The 16,166-nt window shown below is 36.3% G+C and overlaps 1 protein-coding gene across 2 annotated transcripts in view; it reads left to right on the top strand.

Moving 5' to 3' along the window:
• The window catches only part of FBXL17 (F-box and leucine rich repeat protein 17), a 271,890-nt gene extending 258,206 nt beyond the window's left edge, over positions 1–13,684 (top strand). The window contains exon 9 of one of the 2 annotated variants that reach the window (XM_015653083.3): positions 11,814–13,684. In XM_015653083.3, the coding sequence (XP_015508569.1) occupies positions 11,814–11,951 (138 nt within the window). In that variant the 3' untranslated portion in view covers positions 11,952–13,684. Of the gene's footprint in view, positions 1–7,150; positions 10,966–11,813 lie in introns of those variants that run through there. The other variant, XM_033520346.1, reaches the window with a different exon arrangement.
• The last annotated feature ends 2,482 nt before the right edge of the window (positions 13,685–16,166 follow it).

Raw genomic sequence — 16,166 nt, 5'->3', positions numbered from 1 at the left:
AAATGTCAGTGTCGAACACATCATTAAAGAGAATTCTTGGGTGGTGCAGAGGGGTTTATGTACACTCCCTGTTGGCCAAAATTCTTGTCTTTGTACTGGTGTCAGCTTGCAGTGAAGAGGTTAGGAGATTTGTCCCCTCTAACCAGACTTCCTTTCCTGAGGTAATGACTGTTATGCTAGTACCAGGTAGCTTTTATGCCTTTCTAAGAATTCTCAGGCATTTGGAAGGGAAGTATTTAAACACAGTTACATAAGTAACATATGTAAGTAGACTTCAAATGGGTACCACTAAAATACTCTTTATGAGCCAGGCTCTTTGGAATTTCTTTGATATGCACTTGACATAAATTAGAGGCGTCAAGGGTCCTCCCCAGAAAGATCAAGAGAGGCTGCAAGCCTGGGTAAAGACAGTCTCTGTTTCATGCCATTGATTATCCAAGTGCCTCCAGGCAATGTGTTTCAGTAGATGCAGAGCATTATTGATACACACCATGAAAATAATCAAATTATTCATTTTTCATCAAACTGCTATTGCCATGACCTTTCTTTTTATCATTTTTCCTACCATCTAACATGCACACCACAGGAGCATATTTTGTTTGCCTTAAAATAGATGACATTGTGTTGAGAAATGTCATAAAAAAATGCTGACTTTACCATGAGGTCATCAGAATGAGAGCATATATTTCAGCTGGAACTTTTCTGTATCAGATGGGATACATGAGAGACTATCATCCAGACCTCCTGAAGTGTGAAAGCAGTCTAGACTCTAAATGTTTTTAAATACCTGTGTTCTGGACAACAGAATTCCCCACCTGTCTGCATAGCAACATGAACAGTACAGCTAGGCCTCTTCTCCCTTCTGATGTCTCTCACAGGACAGGGTATTGACTGTGCAAATAAATGTTTGTGTACATGGGTATGTGCGCATCTGTGCAGGCACCAGGCAGCACTTGGGACTGCACAAGTCATGTGTTCCATAGAGAGAAAGTGTTGCCATTTTGAGTCTCCATTTCTTTTGAATGCAGTAACAGATACAATCAGCAGTTATTTAAGGCCTAAGCAGGACATTTTAGAGGTTTGTAATTGGGAAAGGCATGAAAGATAAGGCATTTCTGTTTTGCATTCCAGTGTTGCTGCCTGTGTTTGCGCCGTGCTGCTCTCCCAGGGGCAGCAGTCCAGGCTTCGTTCCTTTGTGTCACCTCTTCACAGTGCTCTGGGAACAGGGTGGAACCACAAACTCCCCATTCCTCTGCACAGAGTGCTGTGCTGCTGGGGGTTGCAGCCCAACATTGTGTTTTAGGACTGGATGTGGCTGTGTGAGAGCGCATGGTGGGTTGGTGCTGCTTAGGGGCACAGCAGGTCTTGCTTTGTCATCCAAGTAAACACCAAGAAAAGAATAACAATATTAAATTCACTTCAGTTTAGTTCCCCACAGCAGAAAGAGAACATGACATGTTGAAAGAACATTGTTCTTTCAACCAAATTTTAATTCTAGCTCTGTATTTTTTTATCACAGCTTCAGAAAGGGGCTATTTTAAAGATAATTCAATTTCCTTTAATTACTTTAAGTACCTTGAAAAAGGTGTGGGCAGTTACAGGATGCTTTCTTTCCTCCCACAAACACTGACATCAGAATTCCTAAGAGCTCTACTTGCATCCTAAGGGCATAAAATTATGCCTACATCAAAATAACAGATTTAAATGTACATTTCAAGTTTTACTTCCTGAACACAGTGTACTCTACATTCCTATCATTAAACTGATCTAGATCCTATTTACTTCTTCTAGTTACTTGATTAATTATTTTGGTATATTTTGTATTTCATATTAAAAATAAAAAAAAAAGTGAAGGAAAAGGGTGATGTTCTCTATACTATTTATTGCTAGAACTCATTTGAAAGATTTCTTTATAGCACTCTTTCTTGTGCTCTCACAAGAAGTGAAACAGCTTTAAATAGTGGCAGCTTGAAATCTTCCCCCTTGGGGAAAATGGCTCAGTATCAACTAGGAAGTAGGGCCTAAAAATTTGTTGGTTTTTTTTTTTTTTTTTTTTTTTTTCTGGGTGATAGCTTGACTGGTTGAACAATTCATCACAATAATCTTCCTGCAACTTTTCTCACACACAATTTTCATTTTTCAAGATCCTTTTCCTATAACTGGTGAAATTTGGAGTGGTTATCAACAGTGCTCCCACATAAATGCAGGAGACATTTCATGGGAAAATAGGCAGAAAAATGACCTGAAAAACAGAGGCCGCAAAATTCAATATTCACCATTATGTGTGAATGAAATGAAGAGAGTCCAACAAAGTTGGCTTTGAGAGAACACACAACTTAGTTAATAAGTCATATTGGTCCTTATTCCTTTCTTCTTTCTTTGTATTTTTTGAGATTAATTTCTCAAAAAATACATGGTTGGTTTTAATGAAAGTATTTCTGGAAGCCTGTAGTTTATTCCAGATGACTTTCTCAGATAAATTGTAGCATATATTTCCTATTCTAGCTTTGCTGAGGTATTAGAGCACGGAAGTTGATGGCCAGTACAACTGACAAAATGACAAACTGTTTCATGTTACTGGAGAGAGGAAGAAAGATAAATGATCCTGAAAAATGAAAATGGTCAGTTAAGAAATCATTTGCATCTTAAGTAAGAACAAGATTTTTAGAAAATATGTGGATTTTTAATATAATTTATCACTTTGTTCTTCTACAAAACCTGTTTTACAAAAATTTTTAAACACATATTCAGTGAAGACTGCAAATCATTAGCCTAGCATGAATGCAGCTACTGTTGTTTAAGAGAAACATTTTTACCCATCACTCACAAGCATTTCATTTGCATAGCTAGTCTGCAAGGTAAGTGAAAAAGAGCATTAGCTTTTTTATATATCCTAGGTTCCAGACATACATCTTTCAATTTCAAATATACTTTTGAGCTAAACTGTCCTTAATCAATGGCAGAATAGTGAGAATACAGAGCCATGGCTTGTTTTAATATAATTATCACAGCAATTTGCCTTCCACTTTCAGAAAATGCTATCATTAGCCTGATCAGAAAACCTGCCAAATTGCTACCATTTCTTCTTTTATATTACAAGGGGTTCATTTTGAGATTTGAAATTATGGTTTTGTGATTTGAAGACGAATGAAAATATCCAATCCTTCTCTTTAAGAAAAAATCTGTAGCCCTTTTTTTCTTTTAAATTACTATAATTTGTTCAAGTAACATTTCTGCATATTAAAAAGGAATTGCTGTATTTTTTTAAGTTTTATGTGTATAATGTAGGAGCTGCAATTGATACATCTCTCTATGAATAATGAAGATTTTAGATTCATGAGATCTGTGAATCCCATTAGAAGGAAACCACAGCTATCCCACAACAAAAGAAGAATAGCATTTATTTCACTTTGGTTTTCAATACAACAATTTTAAAAGTCTTAACAATACTACTTTTGGCTTCTTCCCCCTAGCTAACTAGGATAACAGATCTATTATGTGTGTAAATGAAAGCACCTGCTAAAATAAAAAAAAAAAAATTAAAAAAAGAAAGATTTTTATACAAGCTAAAGATTTTGCTCTTCTAGTTTAACTGTTTCTTTGCTAAAAGACTTTTATCCTCCAAGCTGATACCACTGCAATAATCCCATGGCACTGGGCTGAAGATGGAATTTTCCAGAGTTAACGAATTTGTCCTTGTTTTTAAAAAGCACACACCTGACCATGTCATTCTCTAGTAGAAAGATGGGCCCTCAGGTGCTGATCAACAGTTCAAAATCAAGATGAGACTAACTACTAAGGAAGAATGCAATGTGAACTGGTCAGCATTTTTATGAATTTATAAAAAAAAAGAGGAATTATTTTAGAAGCACTGCTCCCTGGAACTTCCAGTTATTTCTGCCAGCTGGCAACTTTTGAGAAAGACTTCTCTGTTAGTTTTACATGCCATAATTTTGACAGGTATTTCAGTAATGTGCTCAAATTATTGTTAATGTAGTCAAATAGGAAGGAAAATATTCAATGTTATTAATTCAACAGGCAAAAAGTAATCTGAGAGAATATTTATCACTACATAAATTACCACTGTCATTTCACTGCACCTAGGTCTTTATTAGCTGCAGTTTTTATAAGAACAAAGTTTTTGAAAATATATAATGCTGGTAATATTTTTACCTGGAAATGTTCTATAGGTAGGGTCTAGAAATTCATGTGATGAAATGGACAGAATTAGCAAACCAAATAACCAGCCAAACGGAAGGGGTCCTTCAAAATGGTTTCTCTGATTTAATAGAAAAATAAATCCTCACAATAAGCAGAGAGAATTGAGAGTGAAACCTTTGGTACTTACAAAACTTCAGTAAAAAATAGTGTGTTGCAGAAGACAGTGCATCCTCACAGAGATCTGAAATGGGTGTTGCTAGTTTGCAGTAGACTGGAAGTTTGAGGCAGTAGCATTCACATGAGAGAACAACCACAACAATGAATTTCACTCCTTTCAGATGAGATTTACTACTGTAAAGTAGATGTATTCCACAAGCAACCTTGACACACTTCCTGAAATCCTTCCAGAAGTGCTGCCATGGAATATAAGAAGATTTGTGTATTCCATTTATTTCAATTCACGCAGCAGAAAATATTGCAGAAATTTCTTGCTTACCTACTCCTTCCCCTTTACAAATATAAATGGGTAATTAATTGCTAAAGGTTTAAGACAATTAAGTTGTCAAATGTCCTAATAATAGCACATCAGACTATACTTGCCAATTTCATTACTTATGAGTCTACAAATAAGAGTGTTTGTATGTGTGTGTATGTGTGATTGTTTTTTCTTCTTTTCTTCAATAAATAATAATTTTCTAAGTCAAAATGCATTATTTTCTCAAGCCATAAGGGACTTTATTTGGACTATAGGATATTGTGCTAATATTGGTAGTGCTGTTATTTTGTTTAAGTCCTAAACAGGGGTTCTGCCCCTAGGCATAAGGGCAGTCACTGAAACTCTGTGGAATATGTCTGCCTTAGCTGATCAAGTGCACTTCACACAAAACGTTTCCAGAAATCTTTAATTTTGTTATGGCTACAGGCAATAGTTATAATTGGGCCACCTGAGAATATAATTCATTCAACTATTAGCTGCAAAAAAAATCAAAGTACACTTTTTATAAGACACTCACTTGAGGAAGCAAAGTACAACTTACAGAAGAGAAAAACTGTGTGAAAATGTTTTGCTTATAACTCTAAGTGTGTATGTATTGGATTTTTTTTTTGTAAAGCATTAGAGAAATACAAACATGAAGTGTTTTCCAAATCCATCATTATGGATACACACAATGGCTATAAAGTCATTTCTTTGACCACTGCATACAAATTTGGCTTTCGTGGAGTACCGAGACAGAAGTGCACACAAATTTCAGTAGGCCTAATGCTGCAATACCACTCCATGAGTAAAAATGTCAACAATATTGTAGGAAAGCCCTTGGAGACAGATCCATTTGCATTTCATCTGTGTGACATTGATTTTGTGAATCTTTGTATGTAGAAATGTAATTGTAATACTTGCGCCATTTTTCTGACCTAACTATCTGTATGGCAGCCCTCAAAATCTTTTGGTCTGAATGTTACCTCTCACCTGCTAACATTTCCCCAAAATTCTTAGGAAGTACTAGATTTTTAAGATTAAGCTAGCAGTTCTATGTATTATTAATGCCCTTCTGTGCAGATATTGCTGACTCAGAGTATTAGGAATCAGTCTGTTATTTTTTATTAATGACTGATTTGTAAAGTTGTGTAACTGTAGATACCAATCTTTGTTGTCCTCAGAAATCAGGCAGCCAATGCCCCTTCCAGTGGCTACGTTAGTTACTATGCAGAAATTACTTCAGCTCTCATCCCTGAATGGTGGTGCAGTGGACATAAGCAGGTTTTTGTGTAAAGTTGTAGTAATGCACGTTTGCACTAATCCAGTTTTGCAAGCTGTAGCTTTTTTATTTATATTACTGCTTATTGGCTGTAGTTACTAACCTGGAATGGAGATAACTTTTTCTTTTTAATTATGAAGTGAATTGGTCATTAAACTGAAATCATTAAGATGTGAATATTTTTAGGTTTTGTTGTTGAAAAAGACCACTCAAACTCTACATTAACGCTGAATACTCACACACTGTGTAGAGCTGCATAAAACTTGTGGTTCAGATGATGACTCTGCTCTTACTTTTCAGTATTGCTCTAGATAACACAACTGAGACATTCTTGGCACATTTTAATAGCTTTAGAGTTAGAACTGCATTCTAAGACTGATCCTGATGCACCTATAGGAGCAGTTTTGAAAATCACTAGGAAATTTTAGAATTGTGGCAATTTAGTGAAAGATTATCCAATCACAGAGAAGATTTCCAGGACATAATATCAACTAAAGACAAGCGAAGGAAGTGTAACTAAGAAAGTACAGTTTAGGAAAAGCCCCCATACATCTGTTTCTGTTCCTGAGCTGTGAATAAAGGTATCAGTCTTATTAACGAGAAATACCTAGTTTGGCTGATAGTTTAGAGATTTTATAGAAATATAATCTCTAATTTACCTTAACAGGATTAGGAAAACTTGAATTAGGCCTTTGAATTTAATAAGATCTGTTGTAGGAACAAAATGAAAACAAAAGGTTAAAAAAAAAATCCTAGCCCTTTGGAATCTTTAGAAATTCCTAATTTTAGATTCTAGAAATTAAAGAAAAGAAATGCTGAAATTACTAGTAGAACCAAATGGCAGAGCACATTTAAAAGGGAAAAAAAAATAAAATTACCTAATAACTATTCTTACTTGCATTTTGAATTTTTCATGAAAACTTGTGGAAAGTAGCATAACAGAAATTTCTTAAAATGTTCTGTGTCAGATAAGTGGTGTACCAAGTCAGTAAGTACTGGCTAGATGAGTAAATATACCATGCCAGATCAAAATATGAATGAATATTTTATTGTGAGTAGCTTTCAGTTTACTCTGAGCCTGAAAATATCAGCTCATAAGTGTTGGTTACTTTATTCTGGGAAAAATATTTACAGAATGGTGGGGGGTTTCAGGCTTTCTGTTACAGGCAGATCATTTTACCTAAAAGAGAATAAGAGTGTTGAGCACCGATTTCCCATTTTTCTCATTTCAGCCACATTTTGTGTGTACATAGCAGAATGATGATGAAAGTTCTCCAAAGAGGTACTCACAAAACCCTCTTGACAGTGTTCCATTTCACATGGACTAGAAGGATGTTCTTGTTCCTCTTTCCAAGATGAACTCCTAATTATCAAGTGAGAAATGTTCTCTAGCACTGACAACTACTTAAATACTCTCTGCAAAACCACTCTGTCATTAGAGGAAGAAGTTAAGGAGGTCCTACCCCAGATAACATTTGTCACAAAGTCAAGTAAATTCTTCTGGGAAATAGGCAATATGTGCTTCAGGTGTCTTTAAGCAAAAGTATTCAAAATTATGACTTCTAGGGAAGTGCTCTAATTGAGGTAAAAGAAAATTATACCATTTGGTCCTGCCATTTTCTGTAACCCATCTTCTCCTCTGTTTTTTTTTTTTCAGTCTATTCCTTGGCCTGGGATAAATTTTTATTTCAGAAATAAAAAATATTTTTCAAACCAGTCTTTGTTGTTATTTTGTCTTTTTGTCTGATGACCAGGATTTGCACAAACCTATTACTTTCATCCTTAATGATATGGGCTGCATTCTTTCATTATGTGTTAAAATATAATTGAAGAGCTATTCAAATTCAGATGAATGATTATGTATTAGATAATCTAGGTAGTTTATCTGCAGACAGTAGTCTTTCTTTTGACATCTCAAAAGATGAAGATTAATGAAAGTTCTGTGAAAGAAAAATATAGCATTTACAGCATATTAGGATGTGGAGATTTTTACTTTCCGTTCATTGAACAAGAATGTTTAAGCTCAGAAGGGGAAATTGCTCTGTTTGTGTAATGAACTTATTTTGGGAATGACATTCAGTACTTTTGTTTTATCAGCAGCCAGGCTGTTCTTAACAAAGAGACAGAAGCTTGTGTTCTAATGGCTGGGCATAAGACTTCTTTTCATCTTAATCTTACCACTAGGGAAATGATGACAAGGATACTTACAAAGTTGACTTAGATATTACTTTTCACATTCATTAGTAAGGAATAAAATTTTATTTCCCTTTTTCCTATTTTTCAGATAGTGCAGTTTTAGTCCAATAGTATGGAGAGTTTTAAATACTGAAAGTTTTTCACTGTTTTAGTGTCTGACCTGACTTCTTCATGTCAAAGAAGAGGTATCAAAATCTTCTAATAGGGTATACTTTTTTTCTCATCTCTGGGTCCAGGTTTTTTGTCCCACTGCCAATTCTTTTTTCTCCTTCTACTGTGGTGTAATCTTATATTGAATTTAGTTGGGCATAATTTTTAACTCTTTGCTTTTTACTCTCAGGATTAAGAACACTCTACATTTAACTTAAAGTTACATATATTCTAGCAATTATCATGAAGCTTGGTAAAATAATTTTGTCCTTTATTGTGGCAGTAAACTCAGTTTTTCCAACTCAAAGTAATTTCTTTCTGTAAATGTTATAGTTCTAAATACATCCATAGGACTTGGCATTACTTTTCTGTTTAACAACACATTATAGCACAGGCTATTGCCTAGGATCAAACTAATAATTTAAAATATTTACTTAATGCTCCAGTAAAAAATTGAGAAAAGCTTCTACTCTTTAGGCTTTGGTCATAAAACAGCTGTTTTTGTCAGTGGCACTTCTGCAATGGTTTTATCTGCCTTCTTCATATTCATATTGTTTATTTTGTAACTCTATTTGGCAATTGATGCCAAAAGCTTCCTTTTTCTGTTTAGAAGGTATTAATAGCAAATAGCAACAATTTTTATAAAATATTATTTTATCTAGTAATAATTGTATCAGCAAAAACTAGGACAAACAGTGCAACGTGGTTTACCATAGATTTCTTTGTAGATTTTAAGGCTAAAACATACCATAAAACATACCATTGTAATATCCTCTGTCTTCATGAGTGTCATGAGCCATGCCTAAGTGAGCCTGGTAGTAAATGCATCAGCTTAAACCTAGCTAGTCTCTCCCTTGTGTACATGTCCTGAATTCCAGTGCACCAGGACATGGCAAGCATTTACTACCTTCCTGTGTGTGAGCATCATCTTTGAAATGAATTCGCCTTACTTGTTTAATATAACAGAGAATATGCATATGATACTGTCTCTAAAGTCATAATATCCATGCTATCCTAACAAATAATGCCCAACAGGTCAGTGCTAAATCATAATAACTTCTGTGTACTAGTAATATTTGCAGCTATCTGGTAGATAAATAATGCATCTTCTTCGAGTTTCCCGTTAAGAAAGAGGAAAATAGGCAGCTGTTGTTTCTAAGCCTCTTTTTTGTGCCTGAGTTAACCATTAAGAGAAGTTTTCGGTAGTGTGATAGATTCTGTCATGTGTCTCTGCAGCATAACTCTAATGAAAGGAGACTTTTTACTATGTTTTGGATAGGCATAAAGTAGCAAATTACTGCTACTTTAGGGATTCTTCCCTTCCAAACAATATTTCTGTGAATTGTAACTTACAGTTTGCAAGTATATATTCAGCAGTAGATATCAAATATTATGGGGGACTTGTGCTATCTCTGATTTCATTTTGATTTATTAAAAGTCACTTCTTGTTTTTCAGCACTGAAAGACTACTGTAACATAGCAATTTACCAGAGAAGTACAGTTTGTGTTGTGAAGTTAAACCAGTTTTCTATCCAAGTCAGTCTCAGCTAGATGAAACTTCCAATGAAGATTGAGTATTTCTATTATCAAAGTAGAAGAACTGGATATTAAACCTTTCATTTATCCTTGTCATTGGGTGCAATCACCGTTCAGAAGGAAGCTCTCCTTGTTATCTTTTAAGGACAGAAATATTACTAGATACTGTGGTTACCATGCTTTAAAATATTATTCTCGAGACATATTTTTCTAATGGTAGTAAATGTTTCAGTCTGGCTTTTTACTTTTGGCCTTCAGTGTGTAACACTGAGGGGAAAAAAACAAACAATGCCATCAATTGTACATGCTGCTGATGCAAGTGGTTCAGTAACTGTAGTATCAATGCATTTTAAAATGCCCAGCTGTTCAGCAAAGATTTCAAAGAGACCCAAGTCATGGTTCTTAGGTTATTCTTTTATTTGTTGAAAGGCTGAAGAAATCTGTTTACCTCTGTGATATGGATGGCAATCATCTTTAAAGTAATTGATAAAGTAATCCCCTCACAGCACTGCAGCTGTAAAGGTGTTAGGTTTTGCTGGGTTTGTCTGGTTACCTTGTCTTATGAAGAACAAAGGTGCTAACTTTGATATCTCGGATTTAAGAGGGACATTCCAGACCCAAACATCTTGTTTGTTTTAATTATTGATCCCAATTCTGAGTGTTATCCTCACAAAAGAAGGCTAAAATAAAATCTTCTGCAAGTGATGAAGACATGCAGAACTTTAATGTTTTAGAAAAAGGGACACAGGAGTAACTGACCTACCTGCAACATAGAATAACTAGTATTTTTTCCCCGTCTTTAGTCATGTTATCTATTACTTTCCATGGCAGACCTGTTGATAGCAACCCTACAGTACAGGTTCATTTCAGTAAAGTTAATTGTGGAGTTACTACTCAGCATTTTTAAATGTCTCTATAACTGTACCATAAGTTAATTAATAGATGTCATCCATTTTCATTTTCCAAAGACAAAAACAAATCTCACATTTTTAAATGTATGTCTGCTTGAGCAACTTTGACTAAATAGCTTCTATTTCAAGCTAGAAATCTCTTACTCTGGGCAGCATTTTGTTTAACCAGGATTATAAAACTTTGTCTTGGTTTGAAAGACAGGTGTCTGCTAACAAAGGCAGGAGCCTCCCTTGGAATGGAAAATGTAAATCCCCTATATCCGAATTATTATAATTTTGAAAAAAAGTGGCTCTCAGGCAAAGATATGAGAACAGGAATAACAGTTCTTTACTAGTATGTATTAAAAAAAACAAACCTACAACTTAATAGGAAAATAAAATATAATAAAATGCAGTAGTAAAAAAAAAACCACTGACAGAGTCAGAATACAACCTGACTCCCTGTTGGTCAGGGTGTTGGTAGCAGTCCCATTAAATGGTGGCTGCAGTCCTCCTGGAGTGACAGATGTGGTTCTGTTGAAGCAGTGATCCTGTAGAAGGGTGTAGTTTTCCTCTGAACGTCCAGTGCTGGTGTAGATGGGTCTGGTCTCTCTCCTCTGGGAATCCAGTGGAGAAAGGCTGCCTGTGGTGTTCCAAGTCTCAGATTATATCCAGGTAGGAATGCTTGGCTCCTCCCCCTGGGTGGAGCATCTCCCAATGGGATGATGTGATTTTATCAGTCCTGCAGGGAGACTCAATGGCCCATTAACAGAAGATCCCCCTGGAGGGAGGATGGGTGGTGGAAGAGATAAAGAACACTGCCCCACCTGGTTTTAACAGATGGTAATAGAATACTTACTTGGCATTGCGACCCAAGACAAACTTTTTCCTTTACAATGTAATCAAAGCATTGTGTTTGATTTTGGTTTTTTAATTCTCTAACCGGACATTACATTCTATATATTTATTTTGTGATAAATGCACCCAAACCTGTAGTAACAATGAGGAGCCCCATCCTGCAAGCCTTCCCAGGAGTCCAAAGTTTGTCTATTCTTCTAGCTTGCCTCATGTTACCCTTATCATTCACTTTCTGCACATCACAGGTTCTGTTCTTCTGTTGCAGGTGAACGAGGCTACAGTGGAGCAGCTGGTGCAGCAATATCCACATATAACCTTCAGTACTGTGCTGCAGGATTGCAAGAGAACACTGGAGCGGGCTTATCAAATGGGCTGGACACCCAATATGTCCTCTGGCTCCTAACCTTCTGTACCAACGTGTTCCACTCTGCTGCATTCAGTATATCTAATGGGGATTGCAGAAGGGTTTATAACCTTTCATATGATGCAATATAGTTGTGAGTTTACAGAGGTTACAGTAAAATGGCAAAAGCTGTACACTGATCTTAACGTACTGTACAACTAAGTACAAATATTGAAGCAAAATTTTGGAAATGCATTGTGGTTTTGTTTGCATAAAAGTTATAAAAGCCTTTGGCAAATTTCTTGAAGTGGATTCCTACTAGTTCTCTGGATAGTTTGAGTTATAGATGTTAAGCTTGTTTTCCTCTGTTTACTTTGCCTTGGTCATGTGTGTTTCCTTTGATCTGTAAATGGTAACTCAGTGCTAGCACCAGTGCAGTTGATCAACAGAGGCCTGTGTTGAAACTGGGCACTAAACTTGATGCTTCTTATTTACTAAAGCTATGCCAGATGTTTTAAGACGCAGAGTAATATGAAAATCTACAGTGAACATTTTCTTATCAGCATCTTAGCTTTTTTTTTCTTTAAATATAAGAAGCTGTACCAATATTAAAATCTTTCCACCTTTTAATAATTAATAATTAATTAATGACATTTTAATAATGAGAATACTGCTTACCCTAACAATAATAACCAGGTACACTTCTTGAAGACAGAGAATAAGTGAGTACACCAACTATCAGAAATAAGTTGGCAATGCTTATTATATGTGGCTGAAAAAAATTACTGTTTATTTTAAATGAACTTATCTCCTCTGACTATGCTGTTCTGTTGATGAATTGGAAAATTCAGATGAATGGGTATAAGTCAGTAACAGGATCTCTCAGATTTTACAATGCAAATAGTGCTTACCTTGAGGAGGCCATCTAAACATGAGTCCCATTTATCAGTACAATTTTGTAGGATCAGAGGCTTCTTAATACAGTGTGTACAAGGAAATATCCAAATTAGACACACAGAATATTTTATTTTCTTTGTGGGACTGTTATGGTTTAACCCCAAACAGCAATCTAGTACCACACAGCCTCTCTCTCCCTCTCTCACACACACTGCGTTCTAAGGAGTTAAATTTGAGCAGGGAATTGTGAAAATACAGACATTGCAGCTTCAGTTTGGAGTTGCCTTAACCTTTAGAGTATTACCATTTGGTTAAGAATGTTGTCAGGTGTGTAACACTGGATATTTGTTTTTCAAAGGTTACAGCATTTTAATCCAAACTATGAAATGCTTAAGCTTCAGCTGAAAAGTTGCCATTATTGTCAAAATGTTTTGCTAATCCAGAAGGCCTAATGCAGCATAACATAGAAGCTTGTTTAGTATGGCTGTATAACTCTGTGAAGCTATTTGTTGATTTCCATAGCATAATTTTTTACAGCAGAAACATCAGCTCACGTTCCTTCCAGTAAGGATGTTGAATGTTTTATTAGACTTTTCAAAATGGGGATGAACTAATTTCTCTGGAAAAAGAAAAACTTAAATACTTTGTTTAAAATAAGTGGTAAATACTTGTGAACATGTGTAATGCTATGCTGTTTATTTACTCCAAAATGGCAACAATATTTTAAGTATAAAGCCAGTGAATTTTATTGCAGATATAGTTCAGAATCTTAGTCGGATTTTCTTTTAATGTCTCTTTATGAGTGCATTGAAAATATTCACACAATTTGTAAGTTTCTATTTTTTTGTGAGACCTTTGATCTTGCAATAAATTTTAATAAAATAACAAAGATGTGATGTTTTCCATTTATCTGTGCTGCTAACTTTACTTAGACTGTACTAACAGAGAGTCTGAAATCTCCATCATTGAATAGATAGACCTCACCTGGACAGGATCCTTACTTAACTGGCCCTGCTTTGACTAACAGAGTTTAAATAGATGGCATCCAGAGACCTTTTTCAATCTAAAATGATTGTAACTCTGCATATTTTTTAAATATTAGGGGTGTGGTTGCTCATGTTTTTTTACTTCTGTCATTTAAATTGCTTCCAGTAGTTCTGCCTTTTACTGATTATTCATCTCTCAGTTTTATGAACATACTAATCTATAGATCTCACCATGACTAATGATTTTAGTTTTGTATGGTGTAAGAACCCTAGATGGAAATGTGTTTTTCTAATTGCAGTGTTGACACAGGTAGTTCCTTAATTTCCTTATATGAATTAGTTTCCAAAGTAGTTTTAGAGGAATAAATAATAACTTCACTTTCTTTCATCTTTGACATGTCATGCAGGGGAAATATCATTCTGGTGGAAGAAAAGCTACCACCTCTTGTAAAAATAAAAATTACCCCTGTTTTCTCATATGCAAAACTTGGAGTGAACTCAAAAAATAACTCATAGGCAGTTTCTGGATTCCCTAGGTCCAAAAAGCCTACTTTACTAGAAAAAAATGTCCTTTTTTCCTTCAAATTCTTTGTGGGAACCTGCTATTAAGATAGGGTAACTTGTGGGTCACCACTTATCAGAAACTTTTCCAGGATGAGCTTGTTCAGCCTTCAGGAAGGGCTAAGACAAGCTCTTAAGTGTTTTCTTAATTAAGGTGTAGGTGGGTATAGGAGAAAGACAAAGTTTCTTTTCAGTCATTCACTCTTTAAATCCAGGCATAGTTAAGGCTTAAAAACACTCAGATAGCTCACCTGGTGGTCATTCCCCTTTCTCTCACCATCTAAAGGCTATGTGGAAGGGAGTGTTTTTGTGCAATTTGTCTCACCCAGGGGAATAGCTACTATGATGTTTCTCATGCAGATTCAAAGTCACATCTCCCAGGCTCCCAAATTAGTGGGAAATTTAGTGAAATGCCAAAGGATGGCATACCTCCCTTCTTAGCAGGTACTCTGTGTAGTGCTAGGCATATTCTGGTAATCTTTGAACAAGGACAAAGTATATTCCTCTTACAAATACTGAAACTATGTAGTTGAGCCAGTTATGCCCCTTCAGATGGGATGAGTATCTTCAAGCCTACATGTTAATGTCCTGATACCCCAGGTGGGAGTTTTACACCTGAGCCAGTTGTGCAAGGGAGGACATGGGCATGGTAAAAATTTTATCCCACCTCACATGATATGCTTCTTATCAGCCTTCTCACTTACCTGGTTTGAAACCCAGCTTGCTGCTGAACAAAGGTTGGTTTGTTGTGGCTGTCCTCCACTGGTGGTCATTGGCTCACTCCCTATGCACCTTGGCTATTCTTAGGCAGATGAGAGATTTTGCCACCACGTACCCAAAATATCTCCTCCCCGCTTTGGTTGGGGGTACAAATCTGCCTCCAGCAAATCAACTGCTGCTTTTGCCAGTGGCTGATAGAGTCATTAACCTTTAACATTTCAGTCTCCCACACTCCCCAGCAAAGGATGGACATAGACCTGTTGGAGCAAGACCAGGATGATGAGAGGGATGGAGCACCTCTACTGTGATGACACAGAGAGAATTGGGGTTGCTCAACCAAAAAAAGAGAAAGCTTCAGGATGAGGTAGCTCTGGCCTTCCAATACCTGAAGGGACCCCACAGAAAAGATAAAGAACTTTTTACAAGATCATGTAGGGGCAGGTCTAGGTCTCCTTTCAAACTAAAGAAGAGTAGATTTAGATTACATACAAGGAAGAAATTATTTTCTGTGAGAGTGGTGAAGCACTGGAACGGGTTGGCCAGAGCAGGTGTAGATGCCCCATCAAGGGGGCATCAAGGTCAACTGGAGTTCTGAGCAACCTGGTCTCTGCCAGTGTAAGAGGGATTGGAATCAAGTGATCTTTAAAACCCAATATATTGTTTGATTCTATGAAAACAAACTGAAATGTCTTTTAAATGAGAAGATAGCCCTGCTAAGAATAATTAACAAACAGGCTCTCAGCTGAGTTCCTTGTGACCTCAGTGATGTCCACGCAGATTATCGACATAACTATGGCCTTGCTGATCCTTCAAAACTCTGGTGTTGACAAGAGCAAAACAAAAGCAGCAGGTCACATACACAATGGCTTTATGGAAACGAGCTCAAAGCAATCTTTCTTCAGGTCATGGGATCTTGAACAAGGAAAGGAAATGGAGAGGAGAGGAGAGGAAAGGAGAGGAGACTCGAGGAAAGGAGAGGAGAGGAGAGGAGAGGAGAGGAGACTCGAGGAGAGGAGAGGAGAGGAGACTCGAGGAGACTCGAGGAGAGGAGAGGAGAGGAGAGGAGAGTCGAGGAGAGGAGAGGAGCACTTGTCTCTTATACACATCTAGG

Source organism: Parus major, chromosome Z, assembly GCF_001522545.3.
Source record: "Parus major isolate Abel chromosome Z, Parus_major1.1, whole genome shotgun sequence".
Lineage (NCBI taxonomy): Eukaryota > Metazoa > Chordata > Aves > Passeriformes > Paridae > Parus > Parus major.
Note: the sequence above shows the minus strand (reverse complement) of the source record. Positions and strands in the feature narration are given on the sequence as shown.